Source organism: Papio anubis, chromosome 12, assembly GCF_008728515.1.
Source record: "Papio anubis isolate 15944 chromosome 12, Panubis1.0, whole genome shotgun sequence".
In the NCBI taxonomy this organism is placed as follows: Eukaryota; Metazoa; Chordata; class Mammalia; order Primates; family Cercopithecidae; genus Papio; species Papio anubis.
Genome location: NC_044987.1, coordinates 90,968,227 through 90,983,722, shown reverse-complemented (window position 1 = coordinate 90,983,722; position 15,496 = coordinate 90,968,227). Strand labels below are relative to the sequence as shown.

The window sequence follows — 15,496 nt, the reverse complement described above, 5'->3', positions numbered from 1 at the left end:
TGAGCACAATTTGTAAATGTCTGCACTCTAATTATTTTTATAGATTAGCTACACTACTTTACTTACTACCAAGGCTAATTATAAGGTAGTATACAATATTCTGTATTTCTATATGTTGTCTCAAATTAGTTCAGTTTATTTGAAAACATAATGTTTGAAAAAGATAAAACTTTTCTTTTAAAACATAAGATTTATTTCAATGTCAGAACATTATTCTTGACTTAGGAATAATATTTTTTGAAGTAGTGCCTTGTAGGTATATTTCTGTGGCTTCTAGAACTCATCTAAAGTTTCTGAGACAGATACACGGACTAACAAGTAATTCAGCAAACACTACAATTAATTTAAAGAAGAAAATTCATTATATTTTAGTTGCAATAAAATTGTAAGTATAATTCTATAATAATGTATTGGTATTGGTATATTTTAATTTAAAAACAGTTTTGGTATTCACCATATGAATGTCTACCTGAACGCTGTTTAATCTTCATAAAAGTCAGTAATTATAGAATTTCTGGTTCAGAAAGCCAAACCAGCTCCAGTTTGTTGTCTATCAATTTTTGTGGGGAAAAATAAAATTGTTTCTTGAAAATAGTGGTGTTTTCACAGTCGAATAAACAACTAAGAGAACAAATGTTTTATTCTATTCCTATACTAGCTTACTTAGTAAGGATTTTTAAGATGTATCTCTGTGTGTGTGTGTGTGTGTATTCCTTTTGCTATTACCTTTGCTTTTGGGATTCTATAAAATTTCTTACTCTCAGAAGATATGTCATCATCCTGCAAGAGCAGCAGCTCTGCACACTGTACCATAGGAACTGTTATGACATGCCTGTTTCCATAGTTACCACAGCAAGTCGGGAGAGGTGTCTGTCAGGGACCAATTTACCTCTCCAGACAAGCACTGGCACCAAAGAAAAGACACAGTACCCACCAATATTAGGTAGGGCCAAAAATGGAGCAACACTGAGCAAAATAAAATTGTAATAAATACTAAAGGCTGTCACAAAAATTATGACATACATGAAAAGCCACCTATAAATAAATGTCTGTACTTTATCATACACACATAAGTATTTTCAACCTGCAATTAAACTGGCAATCAAAACAAATTGAAAAATAATTTATTTTGCATGGAAAAACTGTTAAATATAATAATAAAGTTTACAAGAATATTTAAAAATCCATGAATTAAGCACAAATGTAGCTGATGATGCCAAAAATAAGACTTTCAGTTTCTCTGTCTTCAATAAAATAATGGTGCTTTAGAAAGACTTCTGCTAAAATAATACAAATGTAATGCAAATCATTTAGTAGCAAAAGCAATTAAAATCACTGTGGAAGAATTCTGAAAGGCATGATATGTAGAAATAAAATCTTTCACATTTTGTTTAAGTTAAACTAACCAGAACATCTTTATTAGTGGAAATTTGGAGGAAGTTTTAAAAATTAGAGCTACAGAGAAATTGTTATTATAAGATACTTAATATGGCAAATAACGTATTTTTTAATTCAATAAAACAAAGCATAATGTAATAAAATCTTAAGATAATTCTTACTCATAAGGTAATTTGAAATTAAGGTCGAATGACAGAAACAGGAACAATTTAAATAGAAAAGTACAAACCTTGCAGATTTAAAAGTAATTTTCAAAATGCAGCTACTTAATCCTAAATGCTACAAATGCATATTTAAAAATGATGTTGATAAAGCATGTGTATGTCTTATGTGCCTCCACTGAGAACTTAGCTGAAACTCTAAATACACAGTAATAGTCAAACTAAAGCTGCTTGTGCTCTGCTTATTTACATGTACTGTGCTTGAAAACAGCTTGTTCACTGTATATTATTCTAAAACTTCTGGGTTGCCACCCCTAAAGAATTTGAAAACAGCATTATATAAATAATTATAAAAGACTTTGAAGCTATTTAATACCTGAGGATTGGATCCATCAAATCCTTCCTCATAAATGATGTTCTGGATAAACTGAAGCAGCTTTATGTACCCAGGGGTCAAAGACCTGTTGGTAAAAGAAGTGGTTCAAATACATAAATGGGTTATTAGACAGAAGTACAAAATCTATGCTAAAACATTAAGTAAATAATTAAAAGGCATACATTTATTAGATTACTTAAGAATGTCAAAATAGTATTATATAATCCTAAAATATAAAGTCAGTACATACAAGGAATAAGTTACAATGCTTTATAATAACTTGCTCAGTGTTCCTGACATCATGGGGAGATAAAAACCTGTGGAGACTAAGATGACTTAATTATGTCAGGCTTAGTTACCTCCAAGAAAATTAATGATTTAATGAAGCAACCTAAAAGATGAAGCCACTATAGATTTTCAGGAGTAATCATACATAATTAACACATAGTTAATGAACTGCTATGCCAAGTACACCTGAATCAATGTCCTGATCACCTGAGCTTCCATCTTCCATCAAAGTTAATTTTCTTAGAACTTCTAAAATAATAGTAATTTTAAAAGTTGATTTTTTTCAGACACATGAAGAAAAGTGAGTATAATCTTCACTTATAAATGGATGAATTTAAGAAGAAAACCAAATTTATTTCCCATATAAATACTAGCATTAATGTTATTGTTTTAAAATATTTTACAAATGCTACGAAATATCTCAAAGAATCTTTAGTAAGCATGAGGAAAATCTGCTTTACATTATCTGAAGTTAAGATTCTGCATAATGGACAATCTGTGTGCTATGACTGAACATTAATGTCATGATAATGTCATGAGCATAGCAATTCCATAGACATTGAAGTGCCTAATGTTGTAAAAGCTGTGGGTGACCTTAAAATTACACAAGTATTTGCTTTACTGTGATCCTAAGTAAACAATCACATAGGCAGAAGAAATATCCTAAAGAAAGAATGAAATCTAATTTGAAGCATGAATGCAGCAGTAAAGAATATAAAATGTTAGGAAATATAGCAGACTCCTTAGTGTGCAAAATCAATGGTAGGTGGTTCAGGAAAAATATCTGTACATCTCTGTAAACATATAATTGAACAGCCACAATAAACCCAAAAGTGTCTATCTTGCAAAAACAAAACAAACAAAAAAAATGCTGTTGTGTACAAAACAAATACAGCTCCAGATAATGAAGAATTTGGTAGTTTGGCTATTTCTCATACAGTTATTTCTCCATTTTCAGTGAAAATGCTGTAGATTACATAGATATATTTTTTTTCACGAGTGTGGAAATATGTGTAAAAATAATATTCTGTAAGGGCAATTTTATGACTATTTCATATCTTAACACACATTTGTCCCAGCTAGATCAACCTTTCAGAACACAGTGCTGCTGTCTGAATGCAGTAGATTCAATTCTAATCTGGATCAATTTGCTTTGCACAAGGGGTAAAATCTGCAAGCTTTCAGATTATGAAATGAATTCCAGCCAACCATCTGATGAATGTCACTATGGGTTATAGGAGAGTGGATCAAAAATATAGCCAATGCATTTTAATCCACTAATAATAATTCTACCCCAAACCATTATTATTTCATATAGTAATAAGAGGGGATCATGCAATATTCATCTTTCTGTGTTGGGCTTATTTCATTTACCACAATGTCCTTCTTATTTCATTTACCATAATGTTCTTCTGTTTCATCCGTGTTGTCACAAATGACAAGATTTCTGTTTGAAGGCTAAAAGTCCATTGTGTGTGTGTAGACCACATTTTCTTTATTCATTTATCCCTTGATGAACACTTATGTTGATTCCATATGTTGATTATTGTGAATAATGGTACAGTAAACATGGGAGTGTAAATATGTCTTCAACATACTGATTTTATTTCCTTTACATATACAGTCATGCGCTGCATAGGGACGTTTTGGTCAATGATGGACCACGTATACAATGATTGTCCCATAAGATTAGAATAGAATTGAAAAATTCCCATCATCTAGTGATGTTGTAGCCATATTACTCACATGTTTATGGTGATGCTGGTATAAACAAACTTGTCCTAAAAAGTACAGCACATATAATTATGTATGGTACATAATAATAACAAATGACAATTTTACTGGCTTATGTATTTACTATATTATACTTTTTATTGTTAGAGTATACTCCTTTTATTTATTGAAAAAAAAAAAAGTTAACTATAAGACTCAGGCAGGACCTTCAGGAGGTATTCCAGAAGAAGGCATTGTTATCACAAGAGATGACAGCTGTGTGTGTGTTACTGTCCCTGAAGACCTTCCAGTGGGAAAAGATGTGGAGGTAGAAGATAGTGATATTGATAATCATGACCCCACACAGGCCTAGAGTAATGTGCATGCTTGTGTCTCAGTTTTTAACAAAAAAATTTTACAAGTAAAAAAATTAAAAATAGCAAATAGAATAAGAATATAAAGAAACAATATTTTAGTAGAATTGTGCAAAGCGTGTTTTAAGCTGTTATTACAAGAGTCAAAAACTCATTTAAAATGCAAAAGTTTATCAATTAAAAATGTTACAGAAGCTAAGGTGAATTCTTATTGAAGAAAGGAAAATATTTTTAATAAATTTAGTGCAGCCTAAATGTACAGTGTTATAAAGTCTACAGTAGTATGCTTTAGTACATTAGGCCTTCACGTTCACTTACCACTCCTTTACTGACTCACCCAGAGCAACTTCCAGTCCTGTAAGCTCCATTCTTGGTAAATGCCTTATACAGGTGTACCCCTTTTTATCTTTTAGACTATTATTTACTGAACCTTTTCTAAGTTTAGAAACACAAATAACTGTATTAAAATAGCCTATTCAGTCCAGTAACATGCTGCACAAGTTTGTAGGCTAGGCCCAAGAGAGTACTATAGAGCCTAGGTATGTAGACTGTACCATGTAGGTTTGTGTAATTACTCTCTATGATGTTTGCACAATGATGAAATTGCCCAATAATGTATTTCTCAGAATATATTTTCATTCATAAGTGTCAAATGACTGAATGCTCAGAACTGGGGTTGTTGGATATGTTGGTTCTCTTTTTGATTTTTTAAGGAACCTCTATACTATTTTCTACAATGGCTGTTCTAATTTATATTTCCACCAACAGTATACAAGGGTTCCTTTTTCTCCAAATCATCTCCAACACTTCTGTCTTTTTGATAACAGTCATTCTAACAGGTGTGAGGTGAAACTTCATCGTGTTTTTAATGTACATTTCCCTGATGATGAATAATGTTGAGCACTTTTTCATATACGTATTGGTCATCTGTATGGCTTCTTTTGAGAAATGTCTATTATGGTCCTTATCCAATTTTTAAATTGAGTTATTTGTTTTCATGCTATTGTGTTGTTTGAGTTCCTTAATATTTTGAACATGAACCCTTTTACTAGACATATGATTTGCAAATATTTTCCCCCATTCCATAGGTTATTTTTTTACTCTGTTGATTCTTACCATGTTGCACAGAATAGGGGGTTCTTTGATATGAGAATAAAAAGGAAGATGCGAAGCCAATACTTCTTAATTTCTTATTTAACCCTGACAGTTCAATCATCAACAATGCTTAAAATTTTATAAGTAATAAAATAAATTCCTCTAATTAGATTTCTAGAAAAACAAACTATTTGATAACAAATAAAATGGAATAAATCAATAGATTTAGGTATATCAATTGTGAATATTAATTTTTGAATATATGGGATTAAATCATTTAAAACTGAAATTATTTACATGATATTGATACTAAAATACTAAGTACTGTTAATCTCCATGTTTCTTTGCCAGCAATGTTTATAGTAATATATATATACACACACACACACACACACATATCTTTTTGCTGAAAATCAGTATCTTGTATTGTCATCTAAAATTTTGGTTTGTTATTAAAATCCTTTGCTTTTGAGGATATTTACTCTTGTGTGTGTGTTTAGTAGTGTAGGCACTGATAAAACAGGAGTTGGCAAGAAGTAAACCCAGTTAAAAAGATCCTGCCTTCTTTACTAATGTTTCCAAACATTCAACAAAGATTACGTTATCAAAGTATTTAAAACATGCTTCAAAAGTGGCACATTTCTAATCATTTTGTGATCACATTATATGAATTTATATACTATTTTGCCTGATTTTCTTGTATTTTCAACAACTTTTATATTACAATGATGCATTTTGAGATTCTACAATGTGCCTTTAAAACTATTAGCTATACAAAGAACATAAAAACAATTACTAGAACTTTACTTTTTACCTTTAAAATATCAAACATTTAATATTTTCTTTAGTTAAAAAAGTAAAATTGTTCCATGTGCATTATTCATGCTTTTCTGCTAATATTACCATGCAGTTTGGCAAGAATTTATTTCTTTATACTAATATATAAACATGGATAAAAGGGGCCAAATGACATAAATGTAAACCTGTTTTCTGATAACAAAGTTTAATATTTTTTAGAGATGATAGAAAAAAATGAAACTCATGCTTATCAATATTCTATCCCCCATCTCTAATTTTCCTCAAGAAGTCTAAAGCACATTTGCATCACATAATTCTAATTCCTATCAACAAATTGCATTGGTTTTGCTGTGAAAAGTAATGTTGTCATTCACTCTCATTAAGAAAGATAAAAACATTAGCTGTAAGAAAAAGAATCAGATGTAGTATTCTACAAAAGAAATCAAGCACAGGTCGATGATAAATAACAGATAAAAACTACAGTTTTGGAAACAAACAAAGGAATGCTTAGCAAAAGTCTTCAAAGAAACACTTAAAAATCTTTTAATAATTAAGAAAAAAGAAAAAAAGTCACTTCAACTGAGGGGTTTAATTAAAAAAATATTTAAATATGAGTAAATAACAATATACAACACTGCCACCACCAACAAAAAACCTTGGGTAACAGGAGACAAGATTTTATCAGTGAAAAGGTAAGTTACAAAAATAAGATCATGTACATGTGATATTAAAATAACTTGTTGATAAGTGAAAAATCTATACATAGATAACAGGCTCTTAGGTTGATTTTCAATAGGACTACCTGATTTTAACTATATCATCTGATAAAGTGTCTGGTACACAGTAAATAATCAAAACACTTTTGTATCACAGTCACCACATTTGCTGAATAGAATAACCTTGTGAGGTTAAGTATAGTCATTCTCCCCATTTTATGGTTGAGATTTTAAGACCATTTTGAGGCTAAGTAATTTGCCCAAGGCTGTACCACAATTAAGAGACACAAATGGCACTTAAAACTCAAAGTTTAAAAAACTCAAATTACCTGCTCTTTTGGCTATGCTAAGATAAAGTCCCAGATGGCGATCTAGATTCAATGAAAAGCCTGTGGTAATGTGGCCTAGAGGAGGTCTGAACATGGCTTCATTCAACATAGCCAAATGAAGCATTCAGGTGCATAGTTTTAGGAAGAGATTTCTCTTTTAGTTGCACTGATCGAGGCCTCCACCAAGGCCTTACTTACAAAGCACTTGGTACACGATGAATAAAGAAAACTCAATACTGTGAAGTGTATGCTTACAAATATATAAACTAGATACGAGTATTGTACAGTGGAATGTAGGTTTAAGATGCGGGTTCTAGTTCTACCTGTGTCAACATGTACATGTGTGGTATAAGGTAAATTGTTTAAATTTTCTGTCCTGGTCCTCGAAATTTTCTCATCTGTAAAGCCAAGGGTTGTATTAGATAATCTATGTTGTCCATTCTGACTTTGAAATCATATGGTTCAAAAATGATTTTTCTCATTAAAATCAGTCATTGCCGGGCTTTTAAAAATAAGAACTTCTTGTGTATTTAAATATTGATTTAACTACTTGATAGAAGTACTTAGGACAAGAAGCTGTTATCACTCCCAATTAGGATTAATTTAAAGTGAAGATGAAGCATTTTTGACATTATTATGCAAATAAATGAGAAAGTATGATTTGTATTACCAAAATTCTATTTACACATATATGTCATTCATCTATGACAAATAGTGAGATACCCTTGTAAGGCAGTAGGCACAATATTAAGTGTCTCAACTAATTGTATAAAATAGTTTGCTGAGCTAGTTATATTAGCATATAATTTGCATGTGACTATAGAGACTGTGAAGTCTATTCACAAGTAATTTTCAAGTTAAAAATTTCATTACTGTTACCTTGAAGGCTGTCATTTACTGATTTTTCTCCACTGATGATTTGCATCTAAGAATACTGAGTTTGACTGTCTTCACCATGGATGTTCAACTAAGAACTTACAAAGTGTAGGAATGTATTAAGCGCACCAAGAAGAACAATGATCAGCAGAAACCTCTGAGCCACAGTTAGGAAAATACTAAGAACTATGAGGATGCACAAATTACATGTAGGGCTAAGCAATCCATATTCTTACAGGGATACTATTAAGAGGGGTTATGATCCTTCATGAAAAATAACTCAGCTTGACATCACTCTGACTTCCTTTAATTACTGATGTAAACAAGGTTTTAGACTATGTCTCCTACTACGCTTCACTGTTGCTGTCATCTATCCAACTCTGGGTCATGACTCATCTAACACTCTGGCCTTTCAGTTTTTTGATCTCTCTTCCAATGATCTATTCTCCATTCTATTTAAGTTGATCATCCCCATGGTTGTTTCTTAGACCATGTCATTATCAATAACTAGCATACCTCTATAATCTCAATTTCATGCATACCCCTCTACATAACCACTACTTTCTTTCCACCTAGTACCCATATACAATCATTTGACCCTGCTGAGATCTCTATATCATTGTCTACCACACCTTTCACTCACCTGCTTTGATAAGCTCTTTCAATTAATTAACCATCTCGATCCATGGTCAATCCTTATCTTCACTTCCTTGCTCTTCTCTTGCTTTGTCACACTTCCTGCTATTCTGGCTAAACACAACTCTCTGTCTATTCCACACTTGCCTCAGTATAGCTAAAAATGGCCAGAGAAACAGACTAGTATGACTTTAATTTCATGACCACAAACCTCAATAGGCCCTTAAGGCTATTCCCATTATATATATCCTCACTCTCCTAGATGATAATGTCATACTTTCTCTTTTCCTTTTTTAGTTGAAACCTCCAATATCTCTTCCTCCATCTTCATTATCAGTTTATAACCTTTGACTGAGAAAACAGAAGCAGCCAGAAGGTGTCCTACCACTACATTTTCTACCTGCTATGGTTTGAATTCTTGTGTCCCCGCAACACTTATATGTTGAGCGCTAATATGCAACAGTATTAAAAGGTGAGAACTTGAGAACACATGAACACAAGGAGGAAAACAACACACACTGGGGCCTTTTGGAAGGTGAAGGGTGGGAGGAGGGAGAGGATTAGGAAAAATAACTAATGGGTACTAGGCATAATAACTGAGTAATGCCATAATCTACAAGAAACCCCCATGACACAAGTTTGCCTATGTAACAAACCTGCACTTATACTCCTGAATTTAAAAGTTAAAAAAAAAAAAAAATTAAAAGAAAGAAGTGAAAACTTTGGGAGGTGATTAGGTCATGAGGGTGGAGCACTCATAAATGAGATTAACACTCTCTTAAAGAGGTCCATGGTAGCCTACATTCCTCTTCTGCCATGCGAGGTTACAAAGAGAAGACACCTATCTATGAAGAAAGGGGGCCTTCACCAGAACCTGACAATGCTGGCACCCTTATCTTGGAACTTTATAGCCTCCAGAACCATAAGAAATACATTTCTGTTATTTATAAGCTGTCGTTTACGATATTTTTGTTATAGTAGCGTGAATAGACTAAGACACCACACTCTCAGCATGTGTAGTCAAATATATATTCTGTCTTCTCACAGGCTGCCATATGTGAACTATCTAAACTCCTATATCAACCCAGTGCCTCCACTTGTGCATGGGCCTCATACAAAAAAATATCACTTGGACAATTCTCTCCTCTCTCCTCCATTATTAACTTCTCCTTTTCTATTGATTGTTTCCTATAATATATAAACATACTGTTATCTCTCCCTTGAAAAAAATGTAACAACCACTTGTCCCACCTCCTTTGCCAGCTACTGCTCTATTTCTCTGCATCAAACCCCCTTAAATTTTCTAAAATTCAGTGTCACCACTCCTCTCCTTACATTTTCACTTAAACCCATTCCAAGTAGGCTGTCACCACCCCCATCCCATCCATTAAAACTGCTTTCATTATGGTGACTGATGACCTCCAAAGGCTAAATTCAATTGGTCTCTTTTCTTTTCTTTGGTAACAACTTTATTGAGATAGAATTCAGATACCATACAATTCACCCACTGAAAGTGTACAGTTCAATGGTTTTAGTATATTGACAGCTATTTAAGTATTACCACAATTTTAGAATACTTTCATTCCTTCAAAAAGTAATCTCATACCTGTTTTATCAACTCCCTCCAATTCTACTAGCACTAAGGAACCATTAATGTACTTTCTGCCTCTCTATATTTCATATTATTATTTCATATAAATGAAATCATGTAATACGTTGTCTTTTATGACTGATACTATGCTTTGAATGTTGGTCCCCTCTAAAATTCATGTTGAAATTTAGTTGCCATTGTTACAGTATTAAGTGGTGGGACCTTTGAAAGGTGATTTGGCCATAAGGGCTTCACCATCATGGGTGGGATTGGTGCCAGTAAAAAAGAGCGAGTTCAGTCCTGTCTCATTCTCTTGGTTCTTCCATTCTTTTGCCATGTGAGGAACAGGGTTCCTCCCCTCTGGAGAATGCAGTGTTCCAAGTACCATGTTGGAAGTGGAGACTAGGTCCTTAACTGACACCAAACATGCTGGCAATTTTACCTTTGGCTTTCAAACTTTCAGAACCATGAGAAATAAATTTCTATTGTTTATACATTACTTAGTCTATAGTATTCTGTTATAGCAGCACAAAATGGACTAAGACAATTGGTTTCCTCTCACTTACTATAATGTTTTAAGGATTCATCTGAGTTGTACCCTGTATCAGTACTTCATTCCTTTTTATGGTGAAATAAATATTGCATTGTATGGATATACCATATTTTATCCACTCATCAGCTGAGGAACAACTGCGTTGTTTCCACTTGTGAGCTATTATGAATAATGTAGTTAAGAACATTTATGTACAGGTTTTTGTACATAAATGCACACACACACAAAAGGTTTTGTTTTGATCCTCTTGGGGGATATACCTAGGAGTAGAATTTCTAGGTCAAATGGTAACTTTAACTTTTTGACAAATGCCAGAGTGTACCAGTCCAAACGACTATACTATTTTACGTTCTCACCAGCTGTGTATGATGGTTCTGATTTCTTTACATCTTTGTCAACACTTTTTATTATCTGATTCTTTCATTCTAGCTATCCTAGAGGATGTGAAGTGTATCTCATTGTGTTTTTGCTTTTGGGGTGCTTTTTTTTGGCTTGGAATATTTTTATTTGTCATTTTACTGTGAGTATTTCTTTGTTTGGTTTTGATTTATCTTCTACTAACAGAATATGCTGATTTTTAAATCCAATCTGTTTTTCCCCATTTTTCTTTTTAATTGTGGTTAAAAAACCCATATAATATAAAATTTACTATCTTAACTACTTTTGAATATATAGTTCAGTAATGGTAACTATATTCAACAGATGTGTTGTGTAACACTACTTAACATTAAGTTAAACAGATCTCCAGAAATTTTTTATCTTGCAAAACTGAAACTGTATATCCATGAAACAAGAAACAACCACTCCTCATTTCCCTCTTTCCCTCAACCTGTGGCAACCACCATTCCATTTTTGTTTTTTGTGAATTTGACTACTTTAGATATCTCATATGAGTAAAATCATATTTATCTTTTTGTAACTGATTTCACTTAGTACAATGTCAAGGTTCATCCATGTTGTAATATGTATTTTACATATGTATTTATATATGAAATATATATTTCCATCATTTTTAAGGCTAAATAACATTCCACCATATGGGTAAATTTTGTTTATCAATTTATCAGTTGGTGGACATTTGGACTACTATCACCTCTTGGCAACTGCAAATAATGCTGCTATGAACATGGGTGTCCAAATATCTCTTTGAATCCCTGCTTTCCATTTTTTTGGACATCTACCTAGAAGTGGGATTGTTGGATCATACAGTTTTGAGAAACTGCCACGCTGTTTTCCATAGCAGTTACACCATTTTACAATCCCAATAGTGCACAAGAGTTCCAATTACTCCATATCCTAACCAACACTTGATCTTTTCTGTTCTTTTTTACTTTTTCCTTTCCTATTTTTTATTTTTATCCTAACAGATGTGGGGGATATCTTGTGGTTTTGACTTGTATTGTCTAATGATTAGTGATAGTGAGCACTTACTCATATGCTTGTTAGTCCTCTGTATATCATCTTTGGAGAAATGTCTATTCAAGCCCTTAGCCTATTTTACAAAGTCAGGTTATTTGTTTTTATGTTGTCATATTGTAAGAGTTCTTCATTCTGGATATTGGCCTCTTATCAGATAATATAATTTGCAATTTTTTTTTTTTTTTACTATTTCTTATGTTGCCTTGTCACTGTTGATTGAGTCCTTTGATGCACAAAAGTTTATGTTTGATGTAGTCCTATTTGTCTATTTTTGCTTTTATTGTTTGTGCTTTTGGTGTCATATCCAAGAAATAATGGCCAAATCCAAGATTATGAAGTGTTTCCCCTATGTTTTCTTCCAGGATTTTAATAGTTTTGAATCTTATGTTTACGTCTTTAATCCATTTTAATTTTTGCATATGGTGTAAGACAAGGATTTATCTTCACTTTTATTTTTATTTTTTGCATTAGATACCCAGTTTTCCCATTTGTTAAACAGTCCCTGTGAGTGATCTTGGTATCCCATTGAAGACTGTTTGACCATATACGCAAAAATTTATTTTTGGGCTGTCTATTCTATTGGTTTGTGTATCTGTCCTTACACGCAATTTTTACTTTATACCATACTATTTTAATTACTGTAGTTATGTAACATGTTCTGAAATTAGAAAGTATAAAACTTCCAACTTTGGTCTTTTTCAAGAGTAAGTTGACTGTTTGGGGTCCCTTGAGTTTTAGTCCGTGTGTAACTTTAAATAAACTAAATCTGTTGTTTCTATTTCCTTCTTTTCAAACTGGGGATACTGCTAACATCATAGGATTTTTGAAGAATTAAATGAGATAACAAATGTAATATGCTAAGAATAGTACTTGACAGAAAAATCGGTTCTCAATAACTTAGTTATGATCAATCCCCATGAAGTCAATATAATATAGTAACACTCCACTTGCAGGATGGAGGGTGATTGGGTGGGATGACTAGATGGACAAATTTCAAACATATAAACAGAAATAATAACAATTATGATGGCTAAAATTCATTAACCCTTTACTATGCCAGCCACCGTATGCTAAGTGCTATCTCTATGGTTCTGGTTTATGTTTCTTTTGATATAGTGACATTTATCGGTCATTTCTGTATCTTCTTCTGAGAACATCCTCTTAACGTTCACCTTTTGCCTGTTTTGAAGTAGGGTATTCAACTTTTTCTTACCCATTTAAACATAACCATAATTTATGGAAATATATGCATATATGTAATTTTTAAAATTTTGAAATCATCTCGAACTTACATAAAAGTTGCAAATACAGAACAAAAAATCTTTTTTTCCCATTCCACCTGAGAGTAAGTTGCTGACCTGATGACTTATCACTTCTTAATAATTTAGGATGTGATTCCTACAAACAAGGACATTCTAGAGAATAATACAACCATCTGATCTGGCATATTGGTAAAAGTAGGAAACTGAGACTACCATCTAATCCTCACACCCCATTCAAGTTTCACCAGTTGTTTCAATATCATCCTATACAACAAAATGAAATAGTTTAGAATCATGTGTTGCATTCAGTTGCCATTTGTTCTCTTCAGTCTCCTTCAATCTGGAAGTTCCTTAGATTTACCTTAACTTTCATGATCTTGACATTTTTGAGGATTACAGTCCAGATGTTTGGTAGAATGTTTCCAATTTGGATTTGTGTGATGCTTCTTCATGATTAGATTTAAATTATTAATTTTTGGTGGAACTATCACAGAAATATTGCTGAGTTCTCACTGCATATTATCTGGTGATACATGCTTTTGATCACTCCCACTACTGGTGATGTTAACTTGATTAAGGTAATTCTTCTAGTTTTCTCCACTGTAAAATTATTCTTTTCCCCTTTGTAGTTAATAAGTAGTTTGTGGGATGGTACTTTCTGGCTATGTAAGTTATCTTATACCTAAAAAAACTTTCAATTTATTCACTTACTTATTTATATCAGTATGTACTTATATCTTCCTATTTTATTAAATCCATTACTATCATTATTTATTTTGATGCTCAAATTGGCCAGCATGCCCAGTGAGAGTTCCTTTTGGCTGGCTTCTGTGTCCTTTTGATATGCCATCATCATTCTTCAGGAACTTCTACACATAAAAAGATGTTCCAAGCATGTATTTTTCTTTCTCTTCCATCAACCATTTCTCCAAAGAGTCCCGGTGCCTTTGAATGGAGAATGGCATTTAGATCTGAGCATGAGATATACTCATTGCTATTTCGCAACTCCAAGAATTTAAGACATTCATTCATATTTTCTGCGATTATTTTAATAATTTCATTTATTATATTTATCTCTTTAACTCTATGGAAATACAGTATGAGGTGAGATATAAGGTAAGAATTTACTATTTTATTACCAAACGATTAGGCTCATAATTTGAAATCCCTTCTCTTGTTATAAAAATGACTCTTGTTCTGGCCAGGTACAGTGGCTCATGCCTGTAATCCCAGCACTTTGGGAAGCCAAGGCAAACAGGTCAGGAGTTCGAGACCAGCTAGGCTAACATGGTGAAACCCCGTCTCTATTAAACATACAAAAAAAATTAGCTGGGTGTGGTGGTGTACGCCTGCAATCCCAGCTACTCGGGAGGCCGATGCAGGAGAATTGCTTGAACCCAGGAGGTGGAGGTTGCAGTGAGCCGAGATCACGGCACTGCACTAGGTGACAAAGCAACACTCCATCTCAAAAAAAAAAAAAAAAAAAAAAAAAGCTCCTGTTCATCATAAAAATTCAAACATATAAAACATACAAAGAATAATAATGAAAACTTATCCAGAAACCACCACCCAGAGGCAAATATTGTTAACAGTTTGGTGAATATCCTGTAAGACATCTCTCTATACCAGTCCTTCCATTTCTTACTGAGAAAAACGATTGCAGATGTTAAGAAGTATGCTGATAAAAATGTTTTTGATTCTAAAAAGAAGAGTATTTTATCAATAAACAAATGTAAAGAGATTATTACTATGTATTTCAAAAATGTTTGGCATTTCCCTCACAGCCTTTCAAATCTAATGTATACTGTGAATCTCTTAGATAATCTAGGAAGGGGATTTAGTTTGCAGTCTTTCATGAGCTTATTTGCCTGCATATCACTAGGTTTTTGGAAGCTAAATTAACATCTCCTG

General features: G+C 32.8%; 1 protein-coding gene across 4 annotated transcripts in view; it reads right to left on the bottom strand.

Moving 5' to 3' along the window:
* Nucleotides 1-15,496, bottom strand: part of ELP4 (elongator acetyltransferase complex subunit 4) — a 257,266-nt gene that overhangs the window by 145,732 nt on the left and 96,038 nt on the right. For all 4 annotated transcript variants that reach the window (XM_009186370.4, XM_021926819.2, XM_031653929.1 and 1 more), the window contains exon 6: nt 1,936-2,020. In XM_009186370.4, coding sequence (XP_009184634.1) covers nt 1,936-2,020 — 85 coding nt within the window. The remainder of the gene's footprint in view (nt 1-1,935; nt 2,021-15,496) is intronic.